At 51.4% G+C, this 14,704-nt stretch overlaps 1 protein-coding gene across 1 annotated transcript in view; it reads left to right on the forward strand.

Annotated features, from left to right (window-relative positions):
- Positions 1 to 7,895: 7,895 nt before the first annotated feature.
- Positions 7,896 to 14,704, forward strand: part of NTNG2 (netrin G2) — a gene marked incomplete at both ends in the record, with an annotated part of 47,250 nt that continues 40,441 nt past the window's right edge. Inside the window, one exon of the mRNA XM_082492442.1 lies at positions 7,896 to 8,108. Coding sequence (XP_082348568.1) covers positions 7,896 to 8,108 — 213 coding nt within the window. The remainder of the gene's footprint in view (positions 8,109 to 14,704) is intronic.

The raw sequence follows: 14,704 nt of genomic DNA on the forward strand, positions 1-14,704 counted from the left end.
TGTGCATCAATAATATTTAAATGATCAAAGTTTTTCCAGCAAAGACGGCGATGGGGTTTTTTTCTGACTTGTCATGCTTGTTTTCCTTGAAGAGGCAATGACCTGCCGGAGTTAAGCCTTGCCGGTTGGCACGCAGGAGCATTTTGCGAAGCGTTAGCTCCCGAACAGAACAGCAGCCTCATGTTTCCCTGCACAACAACCTTCCTTAGCCTAAAATGCTTTGCATCCCATTTCCTTGATCTGGCTAAGTGCTTGCATGCTGAAAATCCCACCCTCCCTCCAGCTGTCCTTCTGGCAGGAAAGAGACAGCATCTTCTCCCTAGAGAGTGCAGTCACTGCTCCTTTGGTTATCTAATCAGGGAGGGCAAAATTCACCCAGGGCCCTGGAAAACCGTCCGAGCTGCAGAAAATGCACCCGAGGTCTTGTGCGGGAGGGTGGGAGGCAGGGAGCCAGGGGAAGCCTCCCCTCCCGGCACAGATGCTCTCTGCCATTTCCCCGGTAGCTTTCGCAAAGGAAAAAAATGTAGAGTACTCCAGGGACCGAGGCACTCCGCTCTTCCCTCTCCTGCGCACTGGGGTATGAGCGTGCCTAAGGGCAGGGGACCAGTAGCTCCTGCTAGTCGGCCCCGAGGCCACAGCAGCGGTGTGCAGGGAGGGCGAGAAACTAAACATCCCCCACCCACCCTCCTGGACTGCGTGTACCAAAGCTGTCTGTTGTCTCAGTTTCTCAGGCTTTGTGTGGGTTTTCCAGCATTTCTCCTAACTACAAAATATTATGTCTTTCTTCCGTTGAAAACTCAGTGATTCTGTCTTTGCACCACGCAGGAGGAACTGGAAAGCACAAACCTCCCCGTTCTGATCAAGCTGGAAGCTTTCTTCACGTCCAGCTTGCCAAGAACAAAAGGACAGCACAAGGGTGGTGAGATGAGGCGAATCCCCACCAACAAGCACAAGGTTCAAGCAGCCTTCCCCTCCGTCATCCCTAAACCAACAGCACCAGTAGTAATTTCCTCCCCTTTTCCCTGCAAACTTCTCCCCGGAGGCCCCGGCGGGCTGGAGAAAGCCAGCGCTGGCACAAGGGCTCGGGCTGAGCTGTGCTCGTCAAATAGGACCCGAGACCCTCCCTTGCAAAGGGGTCTCTCGCCTGCTCCCACGCTCGGACCAAAATTCCCAGCCTTGTGTTTCCACCTAATAAAATGCTTACTCACTTGCAGGAGGCACTTCGACATCCTTGGCCGCACATTGCTAGATAAGGACTATAAAAAGAACGCATTGCTTTTATAGGTGATACAGCAATACGTATCCTCAAATGAAGGATCCTTTATAAGCCTGGTTATTATTCTGGCAGTAATCTTGGATCTCTCTCCACGGACTCGACTCAGCTCAAGTGTTAGCAAGCGCATCGCCACCGAGAACGGGGACTGCGAGGTGTCACGTTTACCTTCTGTTGTTTCAGTATATCCTCTATCATCCCGAGCCGGGAAAACACTTCCCTCTTCTCCCGCGCATGTCAAAAGCACCATTTGCCATTTAGATTTAGGGAGCCAAATATAGCCATAGTATAAACAGGTGCGAGCCCGCATATGTCAATAGAATTACACCTGCTTATAATGGGTTTACATTTGGCCCTCGAGCCCCGGGGATCCCTTTGGGAGCAGAGGCTGTATTAAATATTAAGGGCCTTATTCTCCACCCCTGCCTACGCTGTAGTAATTAAATCTCAGTGCAGACCCATTGATTTTCAAGCGCGCTCTCCTTGCGTGAGAAGGCAGCGCTCAGCGCGAGGGAGGGGGCAGAGCTGTCCCCTCAAGGAAAAGCACATCCATTTTGCTCCTCGCAGAAACTGCCCCCAGAAGGAAACGATACCCAGCATTAAATATTTGCAAAATGTGCTTGGGCAAAAGAATGGAAACGGTCTAAAATTAAACATGCGCTGCAACTCTTCCCCCTTCCTTCCTGCCTGCCACAGCCGCGCTGACGGCTGCTTTGCAGTCGCTCCCTTTGGGCCCCGGGTCTGCGAGCGCCCCAGACAGTCTCTCTCCTTCCCAGCACAAGGACCCCCGGAGCCAGACCTGTCGAATAACCCCAGGAGCCGGGGCAGCGCCATATCCCATCCTCCGAGCTTGTTCCCGCATCTCCCGAATCGCCCGGTAACCTTGGACAAGCCACACAGCTGCTCCCAGCCTCTCTGGGGAATTACGCTGATTAGTAAATTCTGGGGATTTGCCTGGAGCTAGCGCCTTTTACCTGTGTCTACACAAGTCTTATTGCTACCTTCTGATCTTTTGAGCTTGCAGGGCTGAGAAAAACGACTTTGGTTTTTCTTTAAATGCCATGAAGTTTAGAAGTGTGACGACTCATACTGTGCTGTTATTCTTTCCAATTGAAACCTAATGATGCGTGCATATCACTTAACTCTGATGTCAATAATCAGCGCACCACTTGGTCTTTGCCGTGGCTATTACAGGGAATGAAAATGAAATACCAACTCCTTTTTATCCTGTTACTGTTCCATAATAACTAATAAAGGAGTAATAAGTGAGACACGGGGAATTTCCAGGGGAGTCATTGCTACAGAGAAGACCTAAAGGCACAAAGTGATATCCAGGAATATTAGCCAGCCCTGAATTCCCAACCAGTGCTTCTCACTTAAGTGATGCTGCTGCCATAAAATAAGTGTTTATAGAAAAAATTACCATGTGGAAAGTATCAGTCTGTGCCTGGACCGGAGGAATGGCGATCGAGCCAGAATCAGTCTTGCAGGTAAAGACCACCCTATGCATCAGCGTAGCATTTAGGTTGGGCCACAGTCAAGCTGCATGCCAGCATTTCATAAATCTCACTTATGCTCCAGTATACGGGAAACATTTCCCAGAAGAGCTCTAAATCACCTCTGCCCGGTCACAGGATGGATCGTGTGTTTTCCAGGGACTCTTAGATGGGAGAAGCCACACAGAGACCTCAGAGCAATGGGCCGAAGGAAATCATATAACAAAATACTGAGTCAATGAGATTACAAAGCACATGCAAGTTGGACAATGCGCTTTCTGTCTTAGAAATTATTGAATTCTTGGTTAGGAAGAAACAGTCATTTTTTGGTGGTCGTGTACACAGGGGGTAGTGGGGATTCTTTGGTTTTCCTCCCCGTATATGGACAGTCATTTGTCCATGTGCATGTCAAAAACCCATCGCTGCTTAGGCATGATCCTGTCTCCAGCATCTGCCTGGTGCAGAGCAAACCTGGACCTCTACCTGCCACGGTTTTATCCACCCTGTCCGTAGCTGGAGCATCCTCTGCCCCTCAGTGTGGACACAAGAGAGTTGACCTAAGCAACACCTACAGCTTCTGCATCTTATCACACCGTACAGCCCTGCATGTTAATCCCCTGCCTTACCAAAGAAAACCAAGTTTGGTTACATCCCAAAGCACATTCCCACCGTTACCAAAGCATTTCTCAGCCATCTGATTTCCCCATCTCCGCGTTCCTGCTTTGTTTATCCTATTAATTCCAACCACCCCCTCTTCCCCCAACACACACGCACGCAGCCTCGTTTACAGCATCTTCGCCAGCAGAAGCCTCCCCAAAATATTCAGGGCACACCAACCGAGAACTTACACGTGCGGGGAAACCCTCGTGACTAGAGCTTTTTTTTTTTTTTCTCGAGCAAACATGATCTCATGTTGTTTTTTTTTTTATTTATTTTTTTTAAGCTCTTAAAGGAAAAAAAAAAAAAAAAGAAAGAAAAGAAAAAAACCCACCGAGGAGCGGCACTCCCGGCCTGCCGTTATCTAACCGGAGGCAGCGGGCTCTGCCCGGCCGCCGGGACGGCGCGGATGCTGCAGCCGCGGTACCCCCGGAGCCGGCGGGGCTGAAGGCTGCCCGCTCGCAGCCTCCTCTTCCTCGGGCGGTTTTCCTCCCTCCTCCCTCCTCCCTTCCCCTCCCCTCCCCTCCCCGCTCCCATCGCCTCCCTGCACCTTTAAGAAGCACATTGCCCGCCGGTGGGATGGTGTGTGCTAAAGCTGCACAGAGGAAGTTACGCAGCCGGGATCAGGCTCGGAGATAAAAGCTCCGATTGTGATTGAAAGTGAGAGCAAAAGGGATTTCAGCCTCGGCATTAACTTGCGAGGGGAGCCGGGGATTGCACAAAGCTTCCCCGGCCATCTGCCCTTGGGGGCCGGCGGCGCAGCGGCTGCCCGCCGGGCTGGGGGGGTTGGGGGGTTGTTGGGGGGTTCCCCCCCCCGGCCCCGAAGTTCGCTGCTCCGTCGGGAGCCCCGCGCCGCAGAGCTCCCTCCCGGTAAGGACCTGCAGCGCCGAGCACCGGGGCGGGGAGGGGGGTGGGGGGGTGGCGGGAGAGGCGGAGGGGGGGGAGCGGCGGTGCCGGCATCTCTGCCCCTATCTCCCAAATACCGGCGGGTCCCCCTTCCCACGCATCCGAAGTTGCTCCGAGGGTCTCCCAGGGTCGTGTGTCCGTCCCGTGTCCCCGTCCCCCCGTCCCCCCCCCCTTACAACGGGAGGGATTTTATTTTTCCTCTCGGGAGTTGGCGGCGGAGGGCTGGACCGGGGATGCTCAGCCCCGGGGACCGCTCTCCGCCCGCGCTGCCGACTTTAAACGCAGCTCTGGCGGTCTCTAAAAGTCCTTTCGTGTAAAAAAAGAAAAAAAAACAAACAAAAAAAAAACAAACCGAAAAACCAAACCAAAACAAAAAGAAACAACACGGGAGTGGGGGGGAAGAGCATCGGTGTGCCTGGAACCGCACATGCACCGAGGAGAGCGGCTGAATGTAAGTGAGATTTACAGGTTTTTCTGCCGAGAGCCCGGTGCTCCTTTGAGCTTTGCAACGTTATTCGCAGGGCTCCAGAGCGGGGGGGGGGGGGGGGGGGGGGCGAACTTCGCTTTTAAGGGTGGAGGGGAAGGGGTGGTCAGCAGGGAAAAGAAGAGGAAAACTCACGCTTGGTCAGTGTGTGGTGGTGGCGGAAGGGTGGTTGGGGTTTATTTTGAAGGCAACACTTCTGAAAGAAAATTGAAAACTCCTTCATTGAGTTTACTTTCTGTACTTAATCGCTGAGCAGCTCAGTTGTTGCTCAGTGTTGCCTCTTTATTTCAATAGGGTGTTAATCCAATAATAATAATAAAAAAAAAAAAAAGGAACCAGCTAAGTCAGGATACAATCTAATTTTGTGTTTTTAATACTCTGGCTATCAGTCCCCAGCGATTGCTGAGTACTCTTCAAAGAAAACAAAGAGCATTGATTCTATTTGTTCCCATGAACTGCAGTTTCTTAATAATATCAGGTGAAGATTTATTTTCTAAGGATCAAACCAAATCAAGCAGGGCAAAACCTTTAATTCAGAGAGTCCCTCTCCCCCGTTTGCAGTCTGCTGGCTTATTTCAGAGCAACATTGTGCAACTATTTCTGCAAAGACACTGTACCGGCTAAGTGTTGCACCGCAGACTTCGCAGGGAACCTGCACGCCTGGCTGATTGACTGACAGTAAATACATTTTTTCCGGCAAATTTTTATTTCCCTGGGAATCTATGACACTTAGCAAGCGTAACAAGAAACTAATAGATATTATAGATCCTTTCTTCGTGGGCTTTTCCCCAACAACCATTCAAGCGCAAAATATAATTGTTAAGGCTATGAAAATGGATCCATAAACTTAACAGCGCTGAAGTCCTCATTAAAACTACCCTGCTTGTTTTCTACACAATACCGGAGTCTCAGGCTCTCCGCTGTTATTAGGCACTTGGCTGTGACCAGTTTGATGTAATAATTAGGAACTGACTTGTTATAACTGAAAAGACAGCTCTGATGTCAGCGGGACTTATAAACACTGTGTCACACCGGTTTATTATTTTTACTACATTTACTCATAATGTAAAAATAGCAGCCAGTCTATTCTTTCTTTGGGAGTTTATTCAGGTCCAACACAGCTATAACAGGCTCCTCTTTGAGAACTGGTGATGAAGCATGAGCAAGAGCTTCTCTTTTCTGAACTCATTCATCTCGATCAGCAATCTTTCAACCAAAAAGGGGGGAAAGGGAGATGGTAGCACAGCAACATGAAGCTCCCAGACATGCATCGATGCATCTGGTCACCTGGAGTTTCTGAGCTTAAGTAACTTTGCTTTATGAGAGAGCAAATCCTAAACATGCCGTTGAAGCAGACATCCCTACAATTGTGGAAGAAAATTTGGGGAATCAAATAGAAAGGGAATTATCCAGAGCTAAATTTCTGTTCTGGATACGTGCCTCCCACCTTCTCTTATGAGATCTCCCTCTTGGGTCTAATGCTGAGAGAGAGTTTGACTCTTTCTGTCTCTTTTTTTTTTGTTGTTTTCCCTTCAGTTCTTTGTCATTTTGTTTTGTAATTACTTAAGGTTTTCATAGCTCTACTGGAAAGATAACAAAATTGCAGAAATGTTGCTCTAACTTGAAATGAATACTGGGAAGGTCATTGCTCTTTGTATTAGGTGAACCTTAAATGTTATTAGGACTTTAAATTGTTTTTTATTAAATGTTATTGTTCAGATAAATCATATGTGGGGATGCTGGACAACATTTCTGTCTCCCCAGCTGTCTTATTTATTTGCTTATCTTTTTAAGACTATCAATTTGTCTGTCTGTCCCAGCTCTGTGTCTGCATATTCTCTGTCTTCTAATGACCTATAGCTGCTTCTTGATATTATTTGAAGACCCATTAGAGCTCTTGTTGTCCAACTGCTGTTACGAACCAGATACCTTAAATGGGGCAGTGCTCTTTCTGTCTCCCAAACAGCAGAAGAGCCATAAGCATCTTACTATGGATTTCTTTTTATTAAAGTTGTATATCTCCTGTTTACAAAAACTTGGCTTGTGGCTCGGGAAGCCCAGCTGAGGGCTCTGTCTCCTGGGGGACCCCTGTTCCTACAAGTCTTGTTGCTCCAACTAACCCCCCCCCCCCCTCACTCCCGGCTAATTTCTCTTTCGATTTATTGCAGGTGCAGCCTGCTAATGAACTCTCCCTTTGCCCTGACCATGAGAGAGAGGGGAGACCTCAGGTAGCAGCGTGGCTTGCAGCTGAAGGCTTGGGGAACTTGATGCTCAGTTGCCCAAAGGCAGAGTCCGACAGAAATCCTCGCCTGCGAGTGCCTCGCGCCGCTGCAAGACGCAGAGGGAGAAGCAGCGAGACCAGCGCTGCTCCTGTCAACCCACCGACCCCACAGTATCCCACTGGGACCACTGCGGATTTTGCCACCCAGCACGCTTACATCGACACGACCATCCTTTGGGAGAAAGGAATTTTAGCTCCAAAGAGTCTCTCTTGTCAGAGTCGTATTGATGACCAGATGCTATATTTATTGTATGTATTAATGTTCAAAAGCCTCAATAATTATTTAAGGCAGACCACAGTTTAAGGCACTTTACACAGCGACGCATTTGCAGCAGACGAGGAGGTTGAGGAAAACCTGATCCAGCACCATCTCACAGCCTCTCCAATTTACTCCTATCAAATTTCATCAGCAACTCAGAACTTGATCTTTCTATTGATTGACTGGAGTCACCTCTAGATATTTTCATGCTGATTTGGAAGCCTTTACATACAATAAAAGGGAGGAAAAAATGAGGTTAAGGAAGACTTTTGACCACTGATCAGCAACTCCAGCCAAAACTTTCCCAATCGAGTGATTTGCAAAGTTGGCTTTTGTGCTGAGAGAAACTTTCCACAACCGAATACAGCGTGCAGAGTGGGGATCATCCCTGTTATCGTCCGGATCTCCTTAGACTGGATCATTTTTAAATGAGGAGTTTCCATGCTGATCCTGAGAGCAACCCCTAGCCCAGTAGCTGCCTTCCTCGGGACTCTCGGCACTGCCCTCGCCCAGGGATCCCCCGCTTGGCCGCAGCTGCCATGCTCTGTCTGGTTGCTCTCCTCTTGCACTGTCTCCCCTTGGCCATGGGACAGTATGACATTTGCAAGTCCTGGGTGACGACGGATGACGGCCCGTCATGGGAGTTTTACGCTTGTCAACCCAAGGCCATGCGGATGAAGGATTATGTGACAGTCCGGGTGGATCCGGCAGGAATCACTTGTGGGGACCCGCCGGAGAGATTCTGCACCCATGTAAGTGATTCCCTCCTTGTTTGATGTGTTATAACAGACTCCGCTTGCAGGTGGCCAGAGGCAGTGTCCTGCCGAGATGCTGTTAAAAGGACATTTGGGTTCAGGGCGGTAACGCTGGCTGCCGCCTTGAGCTCTCGGTCTCTCCATCTGCAAAATGGGGAGAAGGTGTCCTGCCCACCCCGGTGCTGTGCCGACGAGAGGGCGCCCTGCGAGAGGGGATGGTGCTGGCATGCTGGGGGGGGGGGGGGGAGGGCAGCGAGGAGGAGCTGGGGGTAGCAAGTCCTGGTCTGGGTTTTGGAAAAGCTCTGCTCCCAGCGAGCACACAACTTGCACTGCTCTGAGCACATCCCTCCGCTTGCTGAAGCGTGGGGGGGTGGGGGGGGGGGGGGGGGGTGTTCACCGGTCCCGTCCCAAAAGGCTGTGCCGGCGCCGGGGTTTTGTTAGAGGTGGGCGCATCATCTCAGCCTGAGTAAGAGCGAGGGGCAGGGCGGTGGAGGCCAGCGGGACCCCGCACGCCGGCACCTCTGGCGGTTGGTCTGACAGCCACGAGTTTCACTGAAGTCCCTGAAAACGCAGCTCTCCCTCTTCTACCCTCCGCACGAAGAGACTCTCTGAACAGACACTTGCCCCTGTAGTTAAAATCTTTAACTTATTTTCTCTTAAATATTAATCATTGCATTTCATTCCGCGCACCACAAAGCTCAGCAGGAACATTTGATTTATAATTCACAAGGCTTTACGTTGTTAAAAAGAGTTCGGGGGTCAAAGCAAAGAGCAATCCAGCACGGCTGTAATGTCCTCCAGGAGTGGGCCAAGCACAGGTTTAAGGCACCGGGACCAAGGCAGCCCGTGCTGGCAGGGTTTCCTCTGCGGTGAGCACTGGACAAGGAGGGTCTTCTTTAGAAGTACACTAGCCCATTGCCTGCAATGAGAAGGGGAGAGTTCTCCTCCCTCTAAATCGGTGGAAGAGGGGACAGGAGTCCCCATCGCTATTGCCAGCGTTACCCACACTCCCATAGCCCACGCCTCGGTTCCCCACGTAGAAAATACCCCTGGGTCCAACCAGCTCAGGGTGTCTCTTGAAAATCCAAGAGAAAACTGCTGCTTTGATACCAGGAGATGCCAAACATTTACAACCATCAGAACGTGCCAACGCTATTTATTCACCCAGTTCTCCCCAGCCTAAGGCCTCTCATTAGTACCAGGGAAGTTATTTTCACTAATTCCCAATAAGTAGCAGTTTTTCCTTTTAAAAGATCGTTTGAAAAGAAAGATTAAGTCAAAGGTTGCAAATAAAACAGTTAACTATTGATGGGTCAGTCCGGATTTCCATTTATCTGACTGGCTGCAGAAGGATTGAAAGGTGAAGAGCACCAGATCGCTTTCCGCTACGTTCACTGCAGCTATTTGCAAACCTTTCTGGCTCAGGATGCTCCAGACTTCAGCTCCGCTGACCTCGGAGGAAGCAAGACACAAAATGCAATCAGCTCTCTACATCTCTTGACTCAGTCAATACTGAGCTAAAATCTTGCTATTCTGGGCACCGGCAGTATTTCCTCGTAGCGTACGCCTGCCATGTGCTGTAACACTGGCAAACACCGTGTACAGCCGTGAATGGGAGTTACACAAATGCAAAACGTGGATTTGCCTTCCTGTCCCTGCCTCACCCCGGGGGGCGCGCCTGGCCCAGCTCTCAGCTCCCGAAACACAAACCAGCACTCCCAGCAACATCCCCGAGCAATTCCCTGACGAGGAACCAAGCTAAGAACAGGAGTAATACAGTGCAAGTCATTTTTTTTTAGATTTTTGGGATAGGTTTATGAAATACCCCTGTATTCATGGCCCCTTCTCCCCCATCTTACACCAGCGCTGTCCTCTCCAGAGCATTAAAGAGTTTTAAAAATGACGCGGATGAAGAGCAGCGCTGCTGAGGTGTGAGCAAGGAGCCCACCCAGCGCTTCGCGCACGGGTTCGGAGATGGCTGCGGGAGAGATCCAGGCTCTAGTCCAGCCCAAGGGCTGGAGCGGTGTGAGCTGGGAGGCCATCAAGGTAAATTTTCACAGCCTCTGTCACAGAGAACGACACGTGGCCATTTACCGCTGAGCATCCCCTTATGGTCAGCAGAAAGTGGAATCAGCAAGAAACGGCCCTTCCATCGCCGGTCCTGGGTGGTGACTTGACACCTATCGACGTGCAGGGAGAGGCGAGCGGAGCCCGCAGAGGACTCGAGCGGAGTTTTGCTGCCCCCGCGCAGAGGAAGCGCTGGGCAGAAATCAATGTCTCTGCCCACCGATCGTTACAACCTCCGAGCCCCGGCCCTCGCTGCCAGCGGGGAGGGTTGGTGGCTCACACGCACCCTGCGCAGGTCCTTGCCTGCTCGGGCGCCTTTCCGTGTCCTGTTATCCTTTCTCTTCAGGTTTTAATTATTTTTCATGTAACAGGTGGGTTCTCGTAGCAGCCTGGCTTTCCAGCAGAGAAGTTCTTACGGTGACTATATTGCTTTCTTAGGTGTCTTTCAAAACAGCGGGGTACCGTCCGGGCAGTTAAACTAACGTTACTCAGAATTAAGCACAGCCCGGCAGGACGCCTGCACTGCTCAGACAACTGAAATCAAAATTACAGACACGCAAACATCCTTCCGTGCTTAAGGCAGCCAGAGAAGAGGGAGCTGGACGATGTCCCCGTGCGGGGGGCATCGCCGCGGGCTGGCCAAGGAGCAGAGTCCTGGTGAAAGTCAGGACCCTGGAAGAGAGGGAGCGTTCCCTACGGGGCTGTCCCGGTACCGAGGAGGCATTGCGCAGCCCGCAGGATCTCCCGCTACGGTTGTAACAACTTTGAGCAGCGCTCACAGAGAGTTCCGCAAAAGGAAGCGTCTGGGGGATTGCAGGAATTATTGGGAGGATTGTCTTTTCTGTTCCACGGCAATTCGAGTCACATCTGGCTGCTCCCTTCTGGTTGGGAAGCGTTTTGCTGCTGATTAAAGTCGTGAGGTTTTGCTTTTCCCACAGTTTCAGAACCTTCTCCTATTCATGTCAAAGCCTTTCTGGCAGGGTCACCTGCAAAATGAATTGTCCTTTCCCTCCTGGCAGGGCAGGGGGAGTGGTGGGAGCGGGAAGACAGATGGATAAGTAAATAAAAGCCTGAATGAATCTAAAGGCGCGTCTGAAGACTAATGGGGAACAGATCTTTTAACCAAGGACGCGGAGGGAAGGGTGAGACTTCAAAGACCACATCCAGGGCACGGCTCGGAGCGGCTGAGCGCAGATTTCAAATGAGAGGGGTCTGCAGGGCAGGCAGGGCTGGGGAACGGCGAAGCTGCACGGGCTGCGTGGGGCAGAGGGGAGATGCGGCATTACTTCGCCATCCCACCCTCCGGGGAGGAGGAGGATGGCACAGCCGGCAGGGTGCTCCCAGCTATTGGGATAGTCGGAGATGCTGAAGCACTTCTTCCGTACCGAGCAGGGACCTTTGAGAATTTCGCTTTCAAGCGTCGGCGTTTTGCACACACGATTAAAAAAAAAAAAAAGTAGGTTTTGTGGGCGATTTACACACGGGGTGGGCGGCCGGGAGCCAGCAGCCGCCAAAGCCGCCGTCCCCGCGCTGAGCAGGTTTCGCAGCTCAAGGGGTTTCCAAACCATTCCGGTGAAAGCAAGGTGGGGCGTGCAGCAGAGGTGGCTGGAGCAGGCTGCCTGCGAGCCAGCGGCCGTCACGGAATGGCTTTGCTGCTCCTTGACACCCCGCCGGTGGCACAGGGAGCTCCGCTTGCCACCAGGATGGGAGCCCTTCTCCCCCTCCCCCCCTCCCCCCAAAGGTGTCGAGACAGTATTTCTTGTTCAGACAACGCTCTTTGATGCGGGGCCGAGCTCTTAGCCCATATTGACGGGTCAGGGGTATTTTTATTTGGCGTCAGCATTGTTTCATCAGCTAATAGCGCTTGTTGATTTTGGCACAGGTACATGAAAGGAAAAGGCTTTATTTATTCATTACACATTCAGCCAAATTTGCTGCTTAGTTTAATTCTTAGCTAAACTTTTCTGAATGACATGTGGTTATAAGGCTTGTGCTAAAGAACTATTTCTCTTTGTAGACCGGGTGCTAAAATTGGAAAAAGCAGAAAAACTTTTGGGCACAGAAACCCTTTTCCCTACATTCTTAGTCCATCTCATACAACTCTACCCAACCGCATCTTCACACCCCTGTTTAGGCGCAAACAAAGGATTGTGGGTTTGGGGATGATTAAAACTAAAGTCAAAGTTTTTAAAGTCAGAAGGAAAGTGGAGCTGCTTCAGAGATGCTCTTCTAAAAGCATTTTTAAAGGTGCAGCATGATCTGGTGATCAAAGGACGGATTTATCCCTTCTGGTTCCCCGAGCAGAGACAAACCCGGCAGCCCTTGCCCAGCCCACCCGCCCACCCGGGGAGGTGCCCCTGCGCCCCGTTTCGGGCAGGAGAACCAGGGGGCAAAGCGCGAGGGGTCCTCAGCCTTGTGACCACCCCGGGATTCAAGGACCGCCTTTGGGCTGAGTGGAGACCATAAACAAGTCAAACGGAAAATCCTTTCCAAGAAAAGTAGATGTTCTCCCTCCTCCTTGAATAACTCAGCACTATCCACTGTTGGTTGCAAACCCATCCTTGGCCTTCGCAGAGGGCCGGGAGTCAGAGCTCCCCTTTCCCTTCCTTACGGGACCTGTATGGCATCAGGGACAATTACTTTGCCTTTACGCCAAAATTTAGCAACACAAGAAATCCACTCTCTGCTGTCAAACTGCCCAGAACATCTCGGTCAGGGTTGCGGGGACAGAGAGCCGCGTCTTTCTTTTCACATCTGTAACGTGCTGACAGCCCCCCCTCCCCTTGAACCCTCCAGTACATTAAATTAACACCTGGAAAATACCCCCCTTTCCTTTGAGGAGAGCCTGAAAAAGGCAACTGCTGCCCTGTCCATCAGGATGAAGGTTTCCCTCATCCACCCCCTGCGCCCGTCGCGGCATTGCTTTCGAGCGTGGGAGAAAGGGCTGGGGCCCTTCGGTTTCGTTCCCACCCTTAATCACTTCTCAGCGTCAGGGTTGCTGCAGAGAACACTATTTGAAGTGGAGATCAACGGCTCCTTGCCCTTGGGGCCAGACCCTGGGATTGCACGCTATTAGCGGCTCAGCAAATTACACACCGCTCCTCTCCTACCACAGAGGCTACTCCGGAGTGCGGCGGGATCTCGGTGTTATAAAAGCAGAAGCTTTACAGAAAATAAAAGAATACAATTCAGCTTTAAATGAGAGAGTGCTGAGCAAACGGGATTTCCCTTCACAGTCCGTAGCAATTTCCTTAAATGCCCAGTTCGGGATTCATCTTGTTGTAAAGTGGGATGCTGCTGCCCTAACAAGGATCATTTCCACTTGCTGATGGAAAAGACACAGCGGTAAAAAAATCAAGCTGTCAAGTAGATTTAATTGGTACAGTGAGCAGAAAGTACACCCCCATCTTGAAAGAGATGGGGAAGAATAAACTGCTTTTAAGAAAAGCTTTGCTCTTCAAGGGGAACAGCGTCCAGATGGGAAAAGCTGGAGAGAACTGACTCCGAAGACTTGCTGGGAAGCGTGGCCGGAGCCGGGAGAGCAGCTTGTCCACTCTCTCACACACCAGCTCCGCGCACGAGTTTTCCACAAGCAACTTTTGAAGCTGAAGGGATTCAGGGAAGTCCTTTTTTTTTTATTTTTAAAATCCATATTGTATTCTATAGCATAGGTACAGTCTCCCACTAAACATTGACAGGAATTCGCCCTACAGACAAGACTCCCAGAGCGGGAAGGAGCGCTCTCCTATCACACTCTGGTTTCCCTAAGTGAAAGTCCAGCTTTAACCTTAGTTGAGCCTGATTACAATTTCAGACCCCAAAAGCAATCTTTTTACCATCAGGATGTTGAGGCGCAGGGTTTGGGCTGTCCCAGCCCCACGACCCCGCACGTTGTCCCACGCGAGTGACAGCCGTGTCCCCGCTGGTCCCCCTGCGGCGGCACTGCAAGCTGCAGAGCCACGGTGGGTCGGGTCAGTTCGGTGATCCGTCTGAAAATCACCTCTGCAAAACCACCCAAACCCCTTTGCCGATCCGCTCCCGCAGCAGCTGCGGGGCTGAGCGCTCGGCTGCAGCGCTGCATGCAGCAACAGCTGGGTCGTCTGCAGCAGCGCCGGGCAGCAAACGGCAGAAATGGGGTTGCAAAATCACGTACGGCACTGGATGGGCACCTCCCCTTCGCCCCCAGTGCCGCTCCGGGGCAGCGCAGCGACGCGCACGCAATCCTGATGCTCTCAACAGGGACCGCCCAAGCTCCGCACCTGGTTCACCCCATGGTTTTGGAGAAACCAAAATGGGAACGTGCCCAAGCAGCGCCAAAAGGCCGGCCCACGGCACGAGCGGCTCAGCAGGGTACGGAGCTTACGGCAGCGCAGCGATGGCCGGGGGGGTCCCCGAGGTCAATGGATTCCTCCTCTGCCCTCGGTGGTGAGCTCCATCAAGCGTGAGCAACACCAGCTCAGCAATGCTTGGCTAGCAGAGCCCGGATTTCCGACTTGCCGGAGTTGTTGTGTATGCGGACCGTTGCT

This window comes from Vanellus vanellus (assembly GCF_965231255.1).
Source record: "Vanellus vanellus genome assembly, chromosome: 18".
NCBI lineage: Eukaryota > Metazoa > Chordata > Aves > Charadriiformes > Charadriidae > Vanellus > Vanellus vanellus.